The sequence below is a fragment of the Sorex fumeus genome, unplaced genomic scaffold (genome assembly GCF_029834395.1).
Source record: "Sorex fumeus unplaced genomic scaffold, SorFum_2.1 ptg000030l, whole genome shotgun sequence".
Classification (NCBI taxonomy): Eukaryota; Metazoa; Chordata; class Mammalia; order Eulipotyphla; family Soricidae; genus Sorex; species Sorex fumeus.
In genome coordinates this window covers 792,994-814,864 of record NW_026606087.1, presented here as the reverse complement: position 1 = coordinate 814,864, position 21,871 = coordinate 792,994, and the positions used below count along the sequence as shown (strand labels likewise).

Here is a 21,871-nt window from a genome sequence, read left to right as displayed (position 1 = left end):
CTCCTAATAATTTATTAATTACTTATATTGAGAAGATACGGTCACGGTCCTCCCGTTGTTCATTGATTTGCTCGAGTGGGCCCAATAACGTCTCCGTGGTGAGACTTGTTACTGTGTTTGGCATATGGCGGGTGAGATACTCTCGGTAGCTTGCCAGGCTCTCCAAGAGGGGCGGAGGAATCGAACCCGGCTGGGTCGGGCTGGCTGCGCGCAAGGCAAACACCCTACCCGCTGTGCTATTGCTCCAGCCCGGTTTGAGAAGATACAAAACGAACAAATAAATGAAAACGGAACTGTTCCAGTCCCAAAGAAGGTATTTCAAAGTTCCACCTTCAAGACTATCTTCTTGTTTTTATAAAACAAGAATATTGCCCCTTTTCAGTGCTAACTATGCATTTCTATTTATATAATTTTCACCCTCATAGCCTATAATATATGTAACTGTGTAAGATCTGGTTAATTGATAAGGGCTATTATTACTTTTTGTTTGTTTAGGGAACACACTTTGATGTTCAGCAGGTGCTCCTGGCTCTGAGCTCAAAAATTACTGCTAGCAGTGCTCGGGGGACAGTGTGTGGTGACGGTGATTGAACTCAAGCTGGCCTCAAGCAGGACAAGTATCCTTCCTGTTGTACTATCATCTAGCCTACTTTGTTGCTTTTTTTGCTTTATGACAACCTGGAGTCAATCCTTTAGATGTCAGCAATTCTAGCGAAAATAAATACATAAATAAAAAGATTAGTGAAAAAAATAAATGGTCTGCTAGTTTATTAAACTATTCTAGACGTTCATAAACTAGCAAGTTAGAAGTCTTAGTAGCTAATAACTTAATTGATACTCTTTTTTTAATTTCAGAGTTTACCTTTCAGCCACCCTATATGTAAAAAAAAATTCTATGTCGTATATATTATAGGCTGTGAGACTTTTTGAAGGTAAACTGTAGTCCATTCTGTAATTTAACTATAATTCCATTTTAATCACGGATGAAACCTTAATAGAATCAGAGTTAATAGGCAAAATATTTTAATTGATGGCAGAGAACAAACACAGAGAACAAATACCCAGCGGTGCTCAGGGTTTACTTCTGGTTCTGTGCTCAGGAATTACTCCTGATAGGACCATACGGATGCTGGGAAAACCTGGATCTGCCACTTGCAAGGCAAATGCCTTATCAGTTCTACGAACAGCCCCCCAAATATATTTTTTCTCCTCACAAATTTATTCCTCTTTCTAAATTTATGGCCTATCCTTAAGACTGAGGTGTCCTTGCTTAAAATATGTAGAGTATTAGTTATAAAATATCAGGAAGCCATTCCTTAGATGAAACTTCTTGTTCAGTTATCCCAAACAATATTGCTATTCCGCGGCTTCCAAAATAAAGAATCTGAATATACCACTAGATAAATTAAAGAACCGTCTTCAACTGATCACAGCTCTATAAATGTGGTTCAGTGATCACCGAAATTTAGAAAAATACTATTTCTACACAGGCAAACTGGAGCCTTCACTGAGTAGTTCAGATGCTTAATCTATAGATAATTGGTTATCAGATTGCTCTTAGTACCAAAACATTCTCAATCTGGACCACTCACTGCTTTTTTGCTTCCAGGAAAATCAAAATTTGGATTAAGATCTGAAAGCGTTACAATTCTTTCCGTTTTTCTTTTTGCTTTGCTTTTGGTCCAGGCACTCCTGAGGAACCATGCATGTGTGGCGCCAGGGATTGAACAGGATGTCTGCAAGAGTTTTACCGTGTACTTAAACGAAAATTGCATTATTGATCGAGACTACCTCTCGCCACTGCTACAAACGCTTTTTGAGGACCAGAGACAAAGAATTTCTCAAGGAAGAAAACTATCTTAGGGCTCGAAGTGATGTCTGCGAGAGCACTGCAAATGTTCTAAATGCCACCGACCGGTACACTTTATTATTTCCCTATTTTGGGTTGGGGGCCACACCTGGTGGTGCTCAGGAATCATTCCAAGCAAAGCGTGTGTGTGTGGGGAGGGGGGGGAGGGGGAACAAATGCGAAACATATGCGGAGCCTTGGACCTAACCCGGGTAGGCTGCACTCAAGGCACGCGCCTGCCCTGAAAGGGAGGCTTTAAAATTGTTGAGTGGATTTCACCTCCGCAAATATTTTTTTAAAAGAAAACAATCAGCACAGGGTTTTCAAACCGACTCCACTTGAAGGCTTAAATACAAACCTTTGCAACTACCTGCAGGGTCGGGTCACACCCACTTCCCGGGCTTCCAAAATTCCCTTAGGTGGACCCTACGGGAATTTCAAAACGGCCAGTCAGCCCGCTCTTAACCCCACACTCAATTCACTTCCGTGAAAACGGGAAAGGCAACAAATATTCACCAGCACTGTCTCTAAGAAACTGTCCCTAGGTGCAATGGGAAATATATGGGTGGGAACCGCAAGGAGCCATTTTTGCGGAAAGGTTTTTGTCTGGGGTGGCACGTCCTCCAGAATACGCAGTTAAGTCTCAGACACACCACATATAAGCCTCGGTGCTTAACTACGTCGGATGCATGTGTCGGGGGGCAGCAGCACACAGTCACCAGCGAAAACTCCCGGGGAAGCCTCTTTCCTGAGGCGACCGAGCACCGCGCCTCAACGCTCGCCGCCATACCCATGCGCGCAGAGGCTCGCCTCCACTAAGCTGTAAAAAGAGGCGGAGCCTCTGAGGACACTCCCGCCACCCCGCGCGAGCCGCGCCGCTGGGCTTCCTGGGAATTGTAGTCTGAGTGCCCCCCTTTCATCTCCTTCGTTTAGGTTCGCACGCACGGCCCGCGAGAACTACAACTCCCAGAGTGCTCCGGGGCCGAGGCGCAGCCGCGCCGGTGACGAGTGTGGCGGAGAAGGCCCGGAGGGGCGCTGCGTTCTGGAGTGGCGGTGCTCGGGCCGGTGGTAGAGAGCCGGCTGCTGGTTTCACGGGCGACGAGAGCCGCGAGTGGGTTCTGCAGTTCCCGTCGGGATCGTCCTCGCAACGATGAGCGCGGCCAGGGAGTCCCATCCGCACGGGGTGAAGCGTTCCGCCTCCCCAGACGATGATGTAAATAACAAAGGCGGAGAAATGAGGGTTGAGGCCTACTGAAGGTTGGGGTAGGCCTGGGAGGGTGGATGGAGGAAGAGGAGGAGGAAGAGCGAGGGCCGCGGCGGGTGCGTCCGGGAGGAAAGGAATTGCCGGCCGTGGAGGCGGCTTGGGAGGGGCGGGGAGGGGGGGGAGAGCCAGGCCGGGCGCGGAGCCGGGGTCGCGGCTGCGGGGGAGGGTCGGCGGCGGAGGCTGTGGGCAGTGGGTCAAGGCGTGTTGATAAGAGTTTGATCCGGGGATTCTGGTTGCCTCTCGGGAGGCTGCTGAGGCTTCGCCGTGGGGCCTCTCCAGTCGGGATAGGGATGGGAGCCAGATCCCTCCCGTAGCGCCTCCCCCACCCCCAACCCTCCCTGGTTTGAGATTTCCGGTGCTCCAGTGGCAATGTCATGCCAGTTCGGACAGAATTTCCGGCCTCGATGAGTTTTATTGCTTGATTGATTTATTCTGTATCATAAGGCTAACCTGAAACCGTCCCGAGAGGGAGAGAGTGAGAGGAAGCCAAAAGCCCTAATGAACCGGAAAATTGTACCCGGGGAGTCATGCAGCCGTGGCGCATGGTGATGACGCTACTGCTGATGTTGAGATCTCCAGGCCGGTGGAGGCCCGGGAAGCCCATTTTGTTGGCGTCGGGACATCTCCCTCCCATTCTCCCCCCACCTCTGACTCCCCAGACTTGCTTCAATGGCAAAGCTTTGAACCAGCCGGGCGCGCGTTGCAGGATGCACGCGGCCCGGTGCCGGGTGGTGGAGAGTGGGCCGTGCGGGAGGGCGGTGCTGATGCGAGGGCCCGGGGCTCCCGGCGCAGTGGCACGACCCCGGATGCGCGGAACTGGCTCCCCGACACCCCCGGACCGGGAGGACACGTCACGACCACGTGCTGGGGGAGGTCATCTGTAAGGACGAGGAAGGGGTCGGCGTCCAGTTTTTTTCTGCCCCGTGATGAAAGCGCGAGCCGCTTTCGGAATGTCGGAGGGAGTTCTCAGTCACGATGTCTTTTCGTGACTGTTTTTGTTTTGGGTTTTTTTGTTTTGTTTTGTTTTTTGTTTTTGTGAACCCTCGGAAGGTTCAGCTGTGTCTCGTCCCAGCAAATAGGAGGCTAAGACACTCCCACGCCAGAGGGTGGTGGCGCTAGGGACTCCATAGTCCCTTGCATTGATTGAAGCTCTGCAGGAAGAGTAGTGATGGATCCATATTTGGGTGTGAATGCTTGGGTGGGGAAATTTATTCAAGCCCCTGGTTTCTCCCTACTACTGGCTTTTTGATGATTTGTTGTTTTTGTTGTTGTTGTTAATACGGTAATCCTGGACTTGTCCGGAATTTTCAATTTTTTTTTTGATGGGTGCCATTTTGAAAGCAGTTGCATTTTTTTTTCCTCCCACTGTTTAATGGTGATTGGTTGCTGGAATGTCAAAGACTAGTTTGACATTCTAGCAACCATTCTAGACTAAGAAAATCAGCTTGACCAAAATCTCTTCAGTAGTATTAGGTCATAAGCAGAAAGTTAAAGTTCAGGGTTTATTACAGTTTCTCCTGAGATTGTTTTTGACTTTAAAGGCTTTTGAGACCATTTTCAGTCCTCCAAGTATTCTCCTTGAGTGAGGTGGTTATAGTTGCAACTCAGGATTCGGACCTTCAAAATACTACTTAAAAAATGAAGTTGCTGATTTTCATATTGCAGTGTAGTGCAGGGATCTGCCTGTTACTTGCTAGTGATTTTTTTTAAGTCAGTTTCTTTAGGACAAATTTTAATTTTTGCTCATAATTGAAAATTTTTAAACTAGTTTTAAAAGACCTTTTTAAGATACAGCAAGTAAATATGTTTCAGATGTGTTCTAAAAATAGTGAAAGATTAAAATACATGGTAGTCTTCAATGAACATTCACTTATATGAAAAAATGACTTTCTTTGCCCACTGACTTCAATAGCTAAAGGAAGATAACAGACTTTTTAAAAGATACTAAAAGTAGGTGTTCAATCTTGGAATCCAACTCTAGGAAAACGCTGACAGTGCTGGAAATTCTAAGGGTTACTAGACTAGACAATTCTGGTGAGAGGTGGTACACTGCAGTTCTACTGAAAGGGTAGTAAGGATGAAGTTAATAAAAACAGTTTCATTGATTCTTGGAATGAAGAATAGAAGCTTTCTTTGGGGGTACTGATGGGAGTTGGAGGACTGAGAGATTAATTTTAGTGACTGATGTCGAACCTCCAAGAAAATATTTTGTCCCCCATGTGCTTTGGAGAATGTCATCCTTTGGCAAGTTACTTGCGATTAGGTTAAGAAGTTGAAAGTGACAGAATTGTCTATGTACAGATATTGAGGACGATATTTCACTTTTCAATAACTTTCAGACAACAAATTTTGGTCTTTGGACGATTGCTTTGTTTTTAACATTCTTCACACTTTTTAAAATAATTAGTTCATAGATTACTTTTGGATATTCTATCTCATTTGATTGTGCACCGTATGATGTGGAAAGAACAGGACTAAAGGCTAGAGGATTGAAGCGAGTCACTTAGCCTCTTTTGCCTCAGTGTCCTTATTAAATGGAATCTTAAGAGAATGTGATAAGTGATTTGTAAGTCGTAAAACACTACACAATTCTTACGTGTAATTCTTAAGAATCTTTTAAAGCAACCTCTCTAGATAAAAGATGTTAAATGCCAGGTCCAGACTCACAGAGGACAAGTGGTTTAGATTTTTTTTTTCCCACTTCTGGAGGGCTCAGGGGGAACATATTGAACTCAGGTTGACTGCATGCAAGGCAGGTGTCTTACCTGCTGCACTATCTCTTTGGCCCTTTGAAGAATAATAAACGGGTGTTCCTTTGGCACAAATACTTAAACTTACATATACCCATGAAAAATGGTCATCATTGTATTTTTTTTATCTTCACAAATTGCAGAGTTAGAGGTTAAAACAATTTTTAATTTTAATGAATTTGTTCATAACAAGTTTATTTTCCACACTGATTTTCATTATATGTGTTCTCAAAATGATTAGCATCTAAAAATCGCTGCTTATCAGTTGTCATATGTGGAACTAGAACATATAATTTCAGGTTTTAAACTCTATAATAGAGCTTCTTGTTTCTAGTTCTTGCACTTGAATTATCAAAATACAATAATTGAAGAATTTTTAAACCTTCAATTGCTCATAATTTTGTGCTGTAAAGTTTTCTTTGCTTCATAATTGCAAAACATTTTTACATTATAAACTCAATTAGAATGATAAATCCTTGCATGTTTTCATTTCTAAATTCCTTCTAAACATTTTTGCATACACACCTGCTTTCAGCATTTGTCCACTTACAAACCATATCAGATAAATTTCTGGTATAGTATATATATATATTTTTTTTTAATGAAATGTCTACACTGTTTTAGGAAAACAGTGGCCTGGGCTAGATGTTTACAGACCTATTTGTCTCAGGAGCCCCTTATTAAAAAAATTACTCAGCACCCCTCTGAGCATAGTTTTAAGTGAAAAAGACAGAAAAACATCCCCACCTTGATTGTTCCCATGGCAGCATTGCCCACTTTGGGAAACAGTAACTTGGACTTTTTTGGAAGATGAGGTCTTTGCTGAATTATTCTAGGTAAGAGTACCAGATTTCTTCTGTCTCATTAATTCTCGGGTTGAAGTTAGGAGAGATCATGTAGTATATTCAAAGATTTGTTTTCTGATATTTTTTATTATAAATTTTTCACCATTATTAGTTTAGCATGTACTGCCTGTTGTTTTGTATTCATTCACCTCATTCATCTATACAGCAGTCTTCAACGAGTCCAACTCCTGCCAATCCACAGTGTAGACTAAAAACCGTTGGTCCCCTGCCTTGGTTACAAATGCTTGCTTGTATGTAGGATAGGTGCTGGTCTGCAGGTGCAAAAAGGTTGAGGGATGTGATCTACTGACATTGAAATACTTCTGTCAGTTTTTTTTCCCCATTTGCCATATGGGTAGAAATGAAAAATTTTGAATTCCCCACTGACCAGTGAAAGCTGAAAGAATACAACAGAGCAGTGATCTCACCTTGAAAAATGGTAGAGTACTTTGGATTACAGGATGAAAAAACTCTTCTACAACTTCTTGGTTTTTTTTTCTTATTTTAATTATTTTTTGGCATAATTGGAGGTATGGTAATAAAATAATTCTTAAACATGTCTTCAAAATGGGCTGGAGCGATAGCACAGCGGTAGGGCATTTGCCTTGCACGCAGCCAACATGGCCGACCCGAGTTCGATTCCTCCGCCCCTCTCGGAGAGCCCGGCAAGCTACCGAGAGTATCTCACCCGCACGGCAAAGCCTGGCAAGCTCCCCGTGACGTATTCAATATGCCAAACACAGTAACAAGTCTCATGATGGAGATGTTACTGGGCCCGCTCAAGCAGATTGATGAATAACGGGAGGACCGTCTTCAAAATGCAGGGGGAAATAGGATCATTAAGAGTCTATAGTATTTCTTTTAAAAAAACGTTTATTTTGGGGCCATACATGGCAATGCTCAGGGCTTACTCCTGGTTGAACTCAGGTTAAAAAGGCCCTCCCGTTGATCGTCGATTTGCTCGAGCGGGCCCAGTAACGTCTCCATTGGAGACTTTGTTGTTACTGTGTCTGGCATATCGAATACTCTCGGTAGCTTGCCGGGCTCTCCGAGAGGGGCGGAGGAATCGAACTCGGGTCGGCCATGTTGGCTGCTTGTAAGGCGAACGCCCTACCCACTGTGCTATCTCTCCAGCCCTGAACTCAGGTTGACCACTTGTAAAGCAAGCATCCTACCACAGTATTGTCTCTCCTTAAAAATTTTTAAAGGATTCATAGGTAATTATAGTGATTAAAGGACAGTGACTTCCTGTAGCACTGCCCTCCCATTGTTCATCGATTTGCTCAAGTGGGCACCAGTGACATCTCTGTTGTGAGACTTGTTGCTGTTTTTGGCATATCAAATATGCCACGGGGAGCTTGCCGGGCTCTTCTAGAGGGATGCAGGAATTGAACCCCGGTTGGCCGTGTGCAAGGCAGCTGCCCTACCCGCTGGGCTATCACTCCAATGTTCTCCTTTTCAAGGGGTTGGGGGTGGAATACCCACCAGTGCTCAGAGGTTATTTCTGGCTCTGCACTCAGGAATCATTCCTGGTGGGGTCATGGGATCCAACTCGGGTCAGCCACATGCAAGCCTACCTGCTCTGCCCACAATCCCTCCCCCTGTTTTTATTTTTAAGGAAAATGTTAATAAAAGCCATAACCTATCATTCTTACTATCATAACTAAAATTGCTTTGAAAATATACTAAAATTGGATCCAGTAGGGTCTGATTTTAGTTTTGTCCTTTAATATCACTGAAGGGCAGAAGAGACAGCTCATAGGGCTCTGTGCAAGCCTGTATTAGATTCCAGCACTTCCTGGTTCCCCAAGCACACCTCCAGGAGGAGTCCTGAGCACTGGATGTTGCCCAGAAATGCCATCCCTCTTATTTAAAAAAAAAAATATATATATATATATATATCACCACAATCTTTAGTTTTTATCTACTGTGGCAGCCTTAAGAGTTCAAAGTACTAGGTGGATCCGGGTTTTGAAAAGGCACTAGGGTATAGGTCATAAACTGTGGTTCCCCCGCATCAAAGCATCAGCTTCACTTAGGAATTTGTTAGAAATTAAATCCTGGTGCCCCAACCCAGATTTACTAAATCTGAAACTGGAGTGTAGCCAGCAGTTTGTTTGAACAAGCGCTCCGGTGCTTCTGATAAGATGCTAACTTTTGAGAACCAGAACTCTGGCTCCAAATGGATCAAATGGATCAGGTTAACAAAAGGGATATATTATCATTTGAATGAAGAATAGTATGCTAACTAAAGCAAGAACATGCCCTACTTACAGTTAAAGGGGGAGGGGGCACACAACTTAAGAATTGCTGGCAGGCTTTACAGATTTTTAATGTTTTGCTTGCCCCCAAAATTAATTGGCTTAATTTTTTTCCAGCTTGGATCGAGCAATTGGGAGGCAGCAGACTTAGGCAATGAAGAAAGAAAACAGAAGTTCTTGAGACTCATGGGTGCAGGAAAGGTAAGCATCACACTATAGATTTTTTTTCTCTTTTGGTGTGAAAAAAATACCTTATTTTGTGTAATATGAAAAGGACCACATACACGTGGATCCTGTTTTCTTGTCCTGCATGAGTGATTACTTTTGGGGTGGTGGTGGTGTTGATTTAGTTGGTGCAGGGAATTGAAGCCCCAAGCCTAACAAGCCGGCCAAGTGCTCTACCACTCAGCCATACAGCCAGCTCTCTGTGATTACTTTTAGCTTTACAAAATATTGGTTACCTGCCTATTTTAAATTATCCAAGCTTTTATTGTTGGTTATCAGTGACTTAGCAGTAAGGTTTTTAGAGACTGAAGAAAAAAATTTATTTGATGAGAATCCTTTGAAAGAAAAAAAGCTTTGAAAGTTAATTTGCCATCTGTTAGCCCATTGATCCCATACTAAGTGCTTTGGGCGGACCAGATGGTGGGTCTTTCAAATTTTAATCTCTCCAGGCCTTATACCAAAAGGATACCTTTCCCCCCCTGTTTTGGGGAGTCACACCTAGCAGTGTTCAGAGTTTAGTAGTCCCTGGCACTGTTCTCAGGTATCACTCCTGACAGAGTTGGACCATATGGGGTATAGAGGGTCAAACCTGGGTCTGCCATCTGCGAGGCAAGTGCCTACCTGCTGTACTCTCCTCAAACCTGGCAGTTCAGGGCCAGAGTGATAGCACAGCAGGTAGGGCGTTTGCCTTGCGCATGGCCGACCCGGGTTCAATCCCCAGCATGCCATATGGTCCCCTGAGCACTCCCAGGAGTAATTCTTGAGTGCAAAGCCAGGAGTAACCCCTGAGCATTTCTGGGTGTGACCCCCAAAAAAGAAAAAAAAAGCCCTGGCAGTTCATTTTTATACAAGTGACTATTTTTTTGTAAGAAAAGTTTCTTTTCTCCCCCTTCCCCTCTACTCTCCCCTCCTCTTACCCTTCACTTCCCTTCCTCTCTTTTCAGAACAACACCCTAATAAAATGTATGGGATTTAGATACCAATAATCAATGATCTGTCACTAAAACTAAATTGTGTGAAGGGAGAGGAACAGATTGAACAATTTGAAAAGAAATTTGGCGTCCTGACTTGCTCTTCAAGCCCATGTTCTCACTAGAACACGTATGTCGCTTGCTTGTCTGATTCCTTGCGTGCCTATTTCCACTCTGGAGAAGCCTGTGTTCTATCTTGAATGCACACTTCTCTTTTTCTCTCCCTTCACAACCTTCTAAATAAAAAACCATCTGGCTTCACAAGAAGAAATTTGGCTTCCAGTTAGTCAGCTGTTTAACATACATGGTATCTTTAGACATTTTGGAGAATGGGTATTGTGGTTGGGTCACCTGTTCTGGCAGTGCTCAGGGTACCAAATGTAGTTTCAGGGATAGAACAAGGGTTGGCTGTGTGCGGGGCAAGCGCCTTGAATACTCACATGCCACTTTTGAACTTTTTTTTATAAACGGTTTATTTCTAATTTGTGATCATGTTTTCCTCATCCTAGCCAGGTACTATGAGTTTTTCATTGTTTATAAGAAAACCCAGCTGAGAATGTGTGAATTGGCTAATAACAGTGTGTATCTTTATTCTTGGCAAATGTTTGTCATTGTTTTACTATAAGGAGATTATTTACTCTGTCTTCACAGATGATTGGTTAGGTCGCTTTGAAAAATTGCATTTAGTAAACAATACTTTTTTCCTATATGAAACTGAATATTAGCCATGAAGAATTAAATGGGTTATCTTAAATTCTGATATATTTTCTGCCTCCGTAGAAAGAACATACTGGTCGTCTTGTTATAGGAGATCACAAATCAACATCTCACTTTAGAACAGGTAAGAAAGTATAAAAGCAGTGTTGCTTTTAAAAAATGAATGATTGTGGTGAGGAGGGTGGGGGTGGAGGGATATATGTGTTTGGGACCACACAGTGTAGGTGTGGGAGCTACGCAGGCTTGGTGGGGAGAGAGGAGTGCTCTGGGCAGTGCTCCAGGACCTGTTCTGGGGGATTCCTGTGTCAGGAACTTGAGTTCTCTGAGCCATTTCAGGTTTGCTCATTGTATGAGCATCTTACATTGGCTTAAGCGTATTAGATACAAAGTTGAAAATTTCTCCCCAAACTTGAACATTACTAACTGGGCATAATAAACTAGATGGGGAGAGGGCAGAGCGGGGGTCTCATACTTGGGGTTAGCAGGGGCAAGGAGTGGCTTGTGCTCACCAGTGGTCCAACCCTGGGCCTGACACATGGCCCCTCAATTACATATTTGGAGGTAAAAGTTAGTAGGTTGGAGGAAGGGAGTATTAAGTTACTGGAATTTATATTATTCTAGAATATTGGCATGTCTTATGTGTCTGTTATTTCAGATTTGCATTGGTTCTTTTTGAAACTAGTGCAGCATTTTCTAAAATGAACGATAACCCCTGGGGGACCCTTGGAAGGGGTGTCAAGGGTAGGAGCCTAGGGGCAGTTGAGGGCCACATTATTCTGTTTGTTCACTTAAAGAAGAGTTGTAGTTCAGACGGTTGGGTATTAAAGGAGTACGTATTACTACATCTTTCACTTATTCTATTAGGTACTGGTATCTGTGCTATAGAAACCCATCCACAAAATTTATAGTAAAATTAGTTGCAGGGATATCAGCCCTGAATATGATAGCATCTATATTATGGGTTTGTTTTTTGTGTAATCAAATATTTTTATTAATTTAACTGAAACATAACCAAAGTACACTGGACCTGCAGGGGAAGAAGATAAGAAAATTAATGAAGAACTGGAATCTCAATATCAACAAAGTATGGACAGTAAATTATCTGGAAGATACAGACGGCATTGTGGACTCGGCTTCAGTGAGGTAGTAATTAATGCATTTTTTTCATTATGTACGATGATCATTTTTAGATGAACTCTTTTATGTAAATACTGGTTTAAAGAGTTTTATTCTTTCCTACATTCTCTCTTTTTATATTGTAGCTACTGGTCCATTAATTCCAAAATAATGTGATATATTGTTAACTGTTTTTCATGTGTCCATGAATTGCTTTATTTGAAATTGTTGATGGGCTAAATAGGTAATACACGGGTATTGTGCTTGCCTTACACGTGGCAGACCTGGGTTCAATCTCTGGCACCACATATGGTTTCCTGAACCAGACTAGGAATGATCCCTGAGCAAAGAGCAAGGAGTAAGCCTTGAGCACCACCAGATGTTGCACAAAAACAAATGGAAAAAAATTTATCGGGGGCTGGAACAATAGTACAGCAGGGCATTTGCCTTGCACACAGCCAACCCAGGTTCAATCCCCAGCATCCCATATGGTTCCCAAGCACCGCCAGGAGTAATTTCTGAGCATCAGTGGGTATGACCATGCAAAAGAGCCCCCCAAAAAATAATTTCTTCCAGAAAAATGGTAATATGTTTTCAAACTATTGGTGGGTAAAGTAGTCATCAAAAGATTCTTTTTAGGGGAGGTGGCAGGAGAAATACTAGGAACATTGGTGGTAGAGAATGGGCACTGGTGGAAGGATGGGTACTCAATCATTGTATGACTGAAACGTAATTACAGAAGTTTGTGAGTCTGTAATCATGGTGATTTCATTAAAGAAGTTTTTTTTTAAATTCTTTTAAATTGCAGTATTTGAAACATTGAGATCCCTAAGCCCTTGGTCTTCTTTTTTAGCAGCCATTTATCATAATTCAGTCTTAAAACTGTTGACTTAGGGCTGGAAAGATTGTAAGTACAGCAGGTAGGGTGTTTGCCTTGTCAACCCCCAGTTCAGTCCTTCAAATGCTCATTGTCCCCTGAGCACCCAGATGTGGCTCCCAAACAACAAATGAACAAGAACCAATTGGGGCCAGAGAGATAGTAGAATGGGTAGGGTGCTTGCCATTCATGTGGATGACCCAGGTTTGATTCCTGGCATCCCGCATGGTCCCCCATGCATGCCAGAATAATTCCTGAGTGCAGAGCCAGGTGTGGCCCCCAAATCAGAAATAAAAGTGTTGATACAATAGCACGGTAGTTATATTTACTTTAAGAAGGCCCTGTTGATCGGTGTTGTCAGGTAGAAGACCATGATGGAGAAGGCGATGTGGCTGGGGATGATGATGACGACGACGACTCGCCTGATCCTGACAGTCCAGAAGACTCGGAAAGCGACTCAGAGTCAGAGAAAGAAGAGTCCGCTGAGGAGCTTCAAGCCGCTGAGCATCCTGATGAAGTTGAAGATCCGAAAAACAAAAAAGATGCGAAAAGCAACTATAAAATGATGTTTGTTAAATCCAGTGGTTCATAATTTCCAAACACTTAGTCTTTGTATTAAAAGTAAGCCTTATTGTTATAATGCACAGTGGAGGACTGCTTATAGAGCACAGACCTTTGTATTATAATTTTTAAAAAGGCCCTTTTAAATAATTACAAAGAGTGTTTGCTTTCAGATGCCATGGGTTACACTTTTATGGGCATGACTATAACCATTTTTGTAAAGAGTAAGAGTTGTATAAAATAAGAAATAAATACAATACTCAATTTCCTTTCATATTAGTATCAAACCTCTAATCTTATGTTTTACCCCTTCAAGTGTAGTTTTGGGGAAAAAGATTTGTTTGTGGTAGCAGTTTTATCTTGTTTCTTCATATTTTTGTCCTATGAAAAGTTTATCTGATACTGTGATGTGTTCATGGAAAATGTTCTCTTATTATATTTTGTTATAGTAGAACTATTCATCATGGATATTTCTGCTGCCAATACAATCTAAATTAATGTTGGGGAGAAAAATAGGGACTTAGTGTACTCTTACTGATTCAGCTCTACTTTTTTGGACCAAAGCAACAAGAGCAAATATTTCTGCAACTGCTAGGATAAAGTTGCGGCAGTTATACTTTTGGAATGTTATGTGCCCAAGCAGTCTTTATATAATTTGAATTACATTGTATGTTAGATTTTTGAAGAAAAAAAAATTGGCCGTTTTTTACAGAAGAAATTATTTCTCTGATCATTTGGTCCTATCTCTATAGAACTATGTAAAACTGGATTTTTTTTTTTTTAGGGTAATATGTGACCAAAGTTAATTACCTTACTAAGGCCTAAATAAAGAGAAAGCAGTTTCCCATGTTTGGTTGTGCTACCTTTGTCCTCATTAATTTAAAATGAGGAACAGACCTTTGAACAAGTACCTGAAACAAACTAATTTTATCCTGATTAAAAACAGTATTGCTTTCTGATTTTGTTATTCCTCCTGGTAGGGTGAGATTAGAATCATTTGATTGCTGTTAGGTTTCAGATAGTTATATAGGACATTAACATAGGCTGCATTACGTATGAGCCTACGTCTGAATAAATGCATCCAAAATCTTAATGTTTGTAAGTAACATGTTCAGAGATTTGAGTCAAAACTGTTGGTTCATTGAACTATACTTATACATCTAGATGTTTAAGTATCTGTTTGCTGTGTTGGATTTAAAGAGAATTACTCCTGTCATTTAAAAATTTAGAATGTTAGTAATGTAGCAACTAGAACAGATAATTCCTGGTTTATGTAGTCTACATTGAAGTTTTTCATATATAAGACACTCCACTCTTCTGTTTTGTCATATTTAATAATAGGTGTTAGCCATAGGGTAAAAAAATTTGAGTCAATGGGTAGTAGTTAGTATGTATGACCTTTAACAAATACTTGTTTTGAACAAGTTAGGCTTCAACGAATGTGTTTGGCCACGGGTTTTCAAACGTCTAGAGGGTTGCTTATTACAACTAATTTAAGCAGTAAGTCAAGACTGATTTATGAGTGTCGGAGAGACCAGTATTAAAAAGTGAGTATTTTCATCAATTTGTTGTTTGGATATGCTGAGTTGTTTATAAGTCTTGGTTCTTACATGTAAAAATAGAAGAGCCTTCTTATAACTACACTGGGAGATCTTTACAAACAGAGACATTTTCATACAATTAATACATTATTGGGCATTAACATAATTCAATATTGGAGTAAATTTAGGTCTGTTGTTCCTTGTGGCTTAGTGTCCCAGTACATTAAACAACATGGTTCTCTTTGAAGTGTACACTTTGAGGGTGTTTTTATTCCTTCTCAAATCAGGAGGAAAACATTAAAGTAAAAGAGATGCTGTGCCATCTTGTTCCTACTAAAAACAAAATACAGATTGTTTTTGTGCATCGGAATACACCTCTTTTAAGTATTTGCATACTTAATGAAGTTTCAGGAACACAGACTGGAACTTTGTATTAATAGGTAAGTCTTTTAATTCTATACTTTTTTTTTTTTTTTTTTTTTTTTTTATTTATTGAATCACTGTGGGAAAGGTTACAAAGCTTTCAGGTTTATGTCTCAGTCATGCAAATATCAAACACATTTCCCTTTACCAATACTTATTTTTTCCCATGAAGAACCCCAATAAAACCCCACCCCCCACCCCTCCCCGTCCCTGTGAGGCAGATGAATTCTAGTTAACACTCTATCCGCTTTGATTAGATTGTTTCAATAAAAGATTCACCACTATTATTTAGAGTTTACCCCCCCCCCCCAAATCAGACATGCTGAAAAAGCATTGTGAAGTGATTTGCTTTCTCCAGCTGGGTTCAAGAATTAAATGTTGGTTTTGGATTTCTGCTATTTTACTTATTGACCCTGGAAGTATTTCTACTGAAAGTCAGATAGTTAAGAAATTGGTTTCTGTGTTCTGGAGTCGTGGCCGTGCTGGAGAGCCGCTCGTGGGGGGCAACTGGTGGCCTCGGTAGGGCGTGAAGGGCGGAGCGAAACGCCCCCCTTCCCATGAGGTTTTAGTCGCCCCCACACTCGCGGCTCATACCTGCTGTCCACAAGGCTCCCATGTGGCCGCCATCTTTCTTTCCAGAGAGGAGAGGGCGAATGGGGCAACACCCTTTCCCCTCCGGCAGACTTGATGGGCTGGATCAACGCATAGTCCATTCACTTTTCTGCTCCAAGCTGCTGGGTTCTGCATTAAGTCCTTGTGCTTCTGGGGCCATGGCCGTGCTGGAGAGCCGCTCGTGGGGGGCAACTGGTGACCTCGGTAGGGCATGAAGGACGGACCGGAACGCCCCCCTTCCCATGAGGTTTTAGTCGCCCCCACTCCCCCGGCTCATACCTGCTGTCCACAAGGCTCCCATGTGGCCGCCATCTTTCCAGAGAGGAGAGGGCGAATGGGGCAACACCCTTTCCCCTCCGGCAGACTTGATGGCCTGGGTCAATGCATAGTCCGTTCACTTTTCTGCTCCAAGCTGCTGGGTTCTGCATTAAGTCCTTGTGCTTCTGTGGCCGTGGCTGTGCTGGAGGGCCGCTCGTGGGGGGCAACTGGTGACCTCGGTAGGGCGTGAAGGACGGACTAATTCTATACTTTTTAAGCTGGGAGAAATGAAAGTTTAAAGGAACTTTCAGTGTAATTGATTCAACAGTATTTGGAGAACAGAAAGATAGGTCACATTTTTTTCAGTAAAATTTGAAGAAATAATTTCATCTCTGTTTGAATCACTGAGCACTTCTTAAAGAGTCTTAAGTTTTATTTGCTCCAAGGCAACCACATCCTGGATGTTTTGCATACCCAACAAATTGTCCCTCCAAAATCACTAAAAATCTCACCTCTGACTATAAAAACTCTGTTTCTTTATTTACAGACATTAAAAGTTTTGTTTATTTACAGATATTCACATTAAGCCATTGTCCTTTTTACTGTTATTTGTCAGTATTCCAAATAATCCTTCACAGTATCCTACCTTTCTGGCAAATCCCAACCCTAAGATCAAATCCCTTATAGACATTCAGGAGAAAGATGACCATACACAAACTCAGTTTTACTAAAAACTAATCTCAGTACCATTGGCCTTACTGCTTGTCTGTGGTCAGTTCTTCATTCTGCTCAACTGTTTAAAACCTTTATTTTCTACTTGTGACCCATTCTTCACAACATGTGCTTTCAAACTCACATAGAGATTTGCTTAAGCAGATGCTCTTAAATCCACTTTCTGATTTTACAATCAAGCTTTCTGCGTTAGGTAGGTAATTGGCCAAGTAGCACAGCGGTAGGGCGTTTGCCTTACAAGCGGCCAACATGGCCGACCCGAGTTCGATTCCTCCGCCCCTCTCGGAGAGTCCGGCAAGCTACCGAGAGTATTCGATATGCCAGACACAGTAACAACAAAGTCTCCAATGGAGACGTTACTGGGCCCGCTCGAGCAAATCCACGATCAACGGGAGGGCCTTTACCTTTACCTTTTACCTTACCAACTTTATAATGAGAGTAAGAGTAACCACCTTGTATGGTTACTGATAGAAAAGCTTTTACACATCGATAGTTGGCAAGTGCTCAATAACTGGTACTAGTGATTTGCATCTTGTTAATCTAGTGCTTTTGATTACCTTCTGAGTCATTAGTCATTACCTTAATTTATCCCCTTCGGTCACTCTCAGAATTCTAAGTCCCAAGTATTTCACATTATTTTTGTTTGGATTTGAACCACACTTGGTGATGCTCAAGAGTTATTTCTGACTCTGCACTCAGGAATTACTCCTGGCAGTGCTCAGGGAACCGTTTGGGATGTTGGAGTTTAAGCCTGAGTCAGCCACATACAAGGCAAGCACCTTACCTGCAAGGCTGTCCATCCCCAGTATTTCACATCTTTAGAAAAAAATTGTTCTTGCTATATACAGTTCTGTACACTGTAATCCTACTTCCACACTTCACACATCTACTTTTCATAACATTTATTTACACTCCCGTTCTATATTACATGTTTGTATTTCCTCACTGCTTCATTCCATTTTAATTTGGCTTCTACACAACCTGATAAGACCTTCCAAGTCAGTCTGTCAACTTCTACCAAGTCAATTCTGACGGTCCTAAAACATATTTTTCAGTTCACTGCTTGGCCTGAGAGAAGGGATGCACAAAGGTGAGACCCACCTTCAACCCACATTTCTCCAAACGGTAGTCAAGGAAATCAGACAAAAGTGACACTCAAAAAATGATGTCAGCACTCAGAGCTGTCAGACACTTGCGATTTAGAAGGAAAACTATGGACACAGTTGCTGTACAGCATTCATTCCCACTCCCGCCTCCCATACTTAAAGTATCATTTTGACTCTTGGCTGATTCCCAAGTTGCTCACAAACAGGGTAGGACTGTAGAGGTCTGTCAAAAGAATAGCAGCTGGGGGGTGGAGAGAGAGACAGTCCGATCACAGGTACCACAAGGTCCGGAAGGCCCTGAACATCAAAGGCCCTGAGCAGCACTGCAACATCCTCACATTAAGCCACAACCTGACTGGCATCACTGGAAGGGGCACCCAGACCACCTAGGCACTGGACACCCGCCCCCCTCCCCACCGCTGCCACTACCACCAAATCACATATACATGCACATACATGTTTTATGGGCAGCGAGGGTGGGATGTGACTTATGCTTGGAGACTAATAGCTAAACAGCAGTTCAGCCTCAGCCATAGCTTTTGGAGTTGGCAGTCCACCTAGAGGGGAATATTGGTTCCAAATACAGCCTCTTGCTTCCTACCTTTTCTCTTTCTGGGATCACAGAATCCATAAACTTCCACGTTTTTTGGTAACTTTCCAGTACCTTCAAGTAGGTTTTTGGGTTTTTGAATTTTAGCCTCTTCTGCTCTCAGTGATACAGTTGGTTCAAAGCAACTTTGTTCACCGTTGCTATTAAGAGAAATATAAAGATCTAAATATATGAAGATTTAACAGTATCATAAAGATGAAATTCTTTACAATGCAAAATGGTCTCTGCAGGAGACAGATTCAAATGAAAAGTTTGCCTGAGGGTGTGTGAATGTGCAGGGCTTAAATTGGCAAATTTCTAAAACTTACACGGGTAGTACAAAGGCAGCCAAGACACTGAAGAATTAGGAAAACAGACACATTCCTGAGAATTATGAAGGGTAAAGTAAAACAGGCAATGGAAGAGAGCTCAGGAAAAAACTTGACAATAAAGGTGACATTGAAAAGAAGTACAAAATGATCAGTTCTTCAGTTATTCCCAACAGTATGGGAAAATGGGCACCCCAGAAGATTACTCAATAGCTTAGGGCATCTGGCTTGCAAGTTTAAGGATGCAGATCAATTCCTGGTGCCATCACAGAGCCCTGCAACTCTTCTGCTTCCCAGTGTCACCAAGTGATTTGCAGCTGCAACTGACAGGAATGCAGCCCAACTACAAGTACTAGCTACCAAATTGGGTGACCCCTCTCGAGCTAAGCATGTGAGTCCCGGTCATCACAAAAGACAAATGGAAAAGGAAGAGGGGGAAACTGGAAAAATGAAACCTGACACTACTTTCCATAAAAATCAATTCCAGGTAGATCTGTGAGAGGCAAAACAAGGCTCCTAGAAAAAAATAGAACATTTTTGTAACAAATTCAAGAATATTTTTTTAAATGATGCAAAAATAAAATAATGAAATAGTTTACAAACTTGTTACCTTTAACTTAGTAATATCTATTCCCCAAACTGGGAAAATGTGAGAAAGTATTTGCAATCCCATGTAATGCTTGGTGGCGGTGGAGTCAGATACTGGAGCTCAGGATGGGGGAGACAGCTCAAAATGCATGTTAGAGCCCGGAGTTCAATCCCTAGCACCACATACTGAGTAGTACTGGATGTGGCCCCCCAAATAAAAGTGCCGTAGAATATAATATCTATAATATATTGCCATGCAACAAATAACCCCCAAATTTACTTCCTTAAAACAATAAGGCACGTTTCTTTGAGTCAGAAACTTAGCTGTGGGTGTCTCAAACAGGCTGGTCACAGGCTATAATCAAGGAGTGCCTTGGTCGGCAGAAGGACCTGCTTCCAAGCTCAGTCATCTGGTTAAGATGGTTCCCAGACCCTCAGGTCCTTGCTCTTTCGGCTGCTCCAGAGGTGGGTCTCTCAGTCAACAAGTGACAAAGCAAGGGAGAAAGCCCGAGACAGCAGCAACTGCCATGCATCAGTTTGTAACCATTGTGGAAGTGAAATCCTATTAAATTATGTCATACCAGAAGTAAGAGTACGATGTAGAACAGTGCATTTATTATGACAGTCACTGTCACTGTCCTCCCGTTGTTCATCGACTTGCTCAAGCGGGCCCAGTAACATCTCCATTTTGAGACTTGTTGTTACTGTGTTTGGCATATTGAATACATCTCGGGTAGCTTGCCAGGCTTTGCCGTGCGGAAGAGATAATCTCGGTAGCTCGCCGGGCTCTCTGAGAGGGGCGGAAGAATCGAACCCAGCTTGGCCGGGCTGGCTTTGACCAAGGCAAACGCCATACCACTGTGCTATCGCTCCAGCCCTATTACGACAGTGGTATAAGCAAATACTACTACTTCAGATCTCCCTCACATCTTCTTTCTTCATACTGGAGATGGAATCCAGTCCCACATATGCAAGGCCAACATTCTACCACTGAGTACCATGAAGATCATGTTTAGAGGGAAAAGGCTGCATTAAAAAATGAATATATTATAATTCCTTCCATAGACACTCCAGAAAACAAATCTAAGTTATATTATTTGCAGATGCCTGCTCAAATGGTAAAGTTAATGAAGAAGAAGCAAGAGCAGTGACTGGGAAGGTTCAGAGAACTCTTCTCCATGGGCAGAGAGGGCGGTCAGTCGTTGAGTAGGAAGGCGCCGGCAAGACCTGTCAGCCTCTGGTCAAGTTTCTACATCTTTTGTGCTCAAGGACTGCTTCCAGTTCTGTGCTTTTGAGGTGCTCAGGATCCTGCAGTGCAGAATCAAACTCAGTTCTTGCACATGCAAAGTCTGTGCTCCAGTCTACTGAGTCATCTCTCTGACCCAAGCTTTCATCTCTCAGCAGAGGGTGGTGACACAAATTTTGCTCCAGTTCTGATCATTTACAAAGCTGTACTTCTTAGTTTCTTTTATCATCATCATCATCATCATCATCGTCATCATTTTGGGTGTTGGGGTGACACCTGGCAATGCTCAGGGGTTCCTCCTGGCTCTGCACTCAGGAATCACTCCTGGTGGTGCTTGGGAGACCATATGAGATGCCGGGGATCGAACCCGGGTCAGCTGTGTGCAAGGCAAATGTCCAGCTGTACTATCGCTCCAGCCCCACTCTTTTATGATTTTGAGTAGCCACCCTAGCAGTACTTTTGTGCCCAGAGGGGCCACTCCTGGCGACACCCAGTCTAAGCATGTTGGTTGTGACGTGTGTGGGCACTCTGAGCTGGGGGCCACCAGGACCAGGTGTGATGCTACTCAGGAGACGGTGGGGGGAGGGTAATGGGAAGGCCATGTGGTGCCAGGGATTGACGCTGCGGCCCTGTACATGATGGCATTCACTGCAACCATGCATAATTTAATCTCCCAACCCTAAGCCTATGGGGTTTTTCCTTTGCAAGGTGGAGGGGAGGAGTTCCCAAGTGATGCTCAGGAGACTCGGGAGCCCCTCCTTGTGACCTTCAACAAACAGGGCCAGAGGTTCAACACAAGGGTCTGAGATTTGATGGTGTTTGGGTCCTGCACTGTTGGGGATACCCGTCCCCTCTTCCCCCAGCAGAGCTCAGGGGCCTCCTCCATGCCCTGAGGACCACGTGGGGTCAGGGATGCTACCGGGGTCAGCTGCATCAGGACACACGCTGTCCTATCTTTCCAGCCCCTAGAAGGCAGTGAAGATTGTTGTTGATTTTTGTTGTGGCAGTGCT

General features: G+C 42.9%; 1 protein-coding gene across 1 annotated transcript; it reads left to right on the top strand.

Annotated features, from left to right (window-relative positions):
• The first annotated feature begins 2,850 nt into the window (after positions 1–2,850).
• CUNH11orf58 (chromosome unknown C11orf58 homolog) lies at positions 2,851–15,000 on the top strand. Its single transcript, XM_056115862.1, has 5 exons — positions 2,851–3,062; positions 9,087–9,170; positions 10,946–11,006; positions 11,916–12,025; positions 13,237–15,000. The coding sequence occupies exons 1-5, from the start codon at positions 3,000–3,002 to the stop codon at positions 13,465–13,467; spliced, it is 549 nt and encodes a 182-aa protein (XP_055971837.1). The 5' UTR covers positions 2,851–2,999; the 3' UTR covers positions 13,468–15,000.
• Positions 15,001–21,871: the final 6,871 nt, after the last annotated feature.

Coding starts and splice junctions, on each gene's coding strand:
- CUNH11orf58 (XM_056115862.1), top strand. CDS start 3,000: ATGAGCGCGGCCAGGGAGTCCCATCCGCACGGGGTGAAGCGTTCCGCC. Junction 9,171..10,945: donor GACTCATGGGTGCAGGAAAG/GTAAGCATCACA, acceptor CTGCCTCCGTAG/AAAGAACATACTGGTCGTCT. Junction 11,007..11,915: donor AACATCTCACTTTAGAACAG/GTAAGAAAGTAT, acceptor CTGGACCTGCAG/GGGAAGAAGATAAGAAAATT.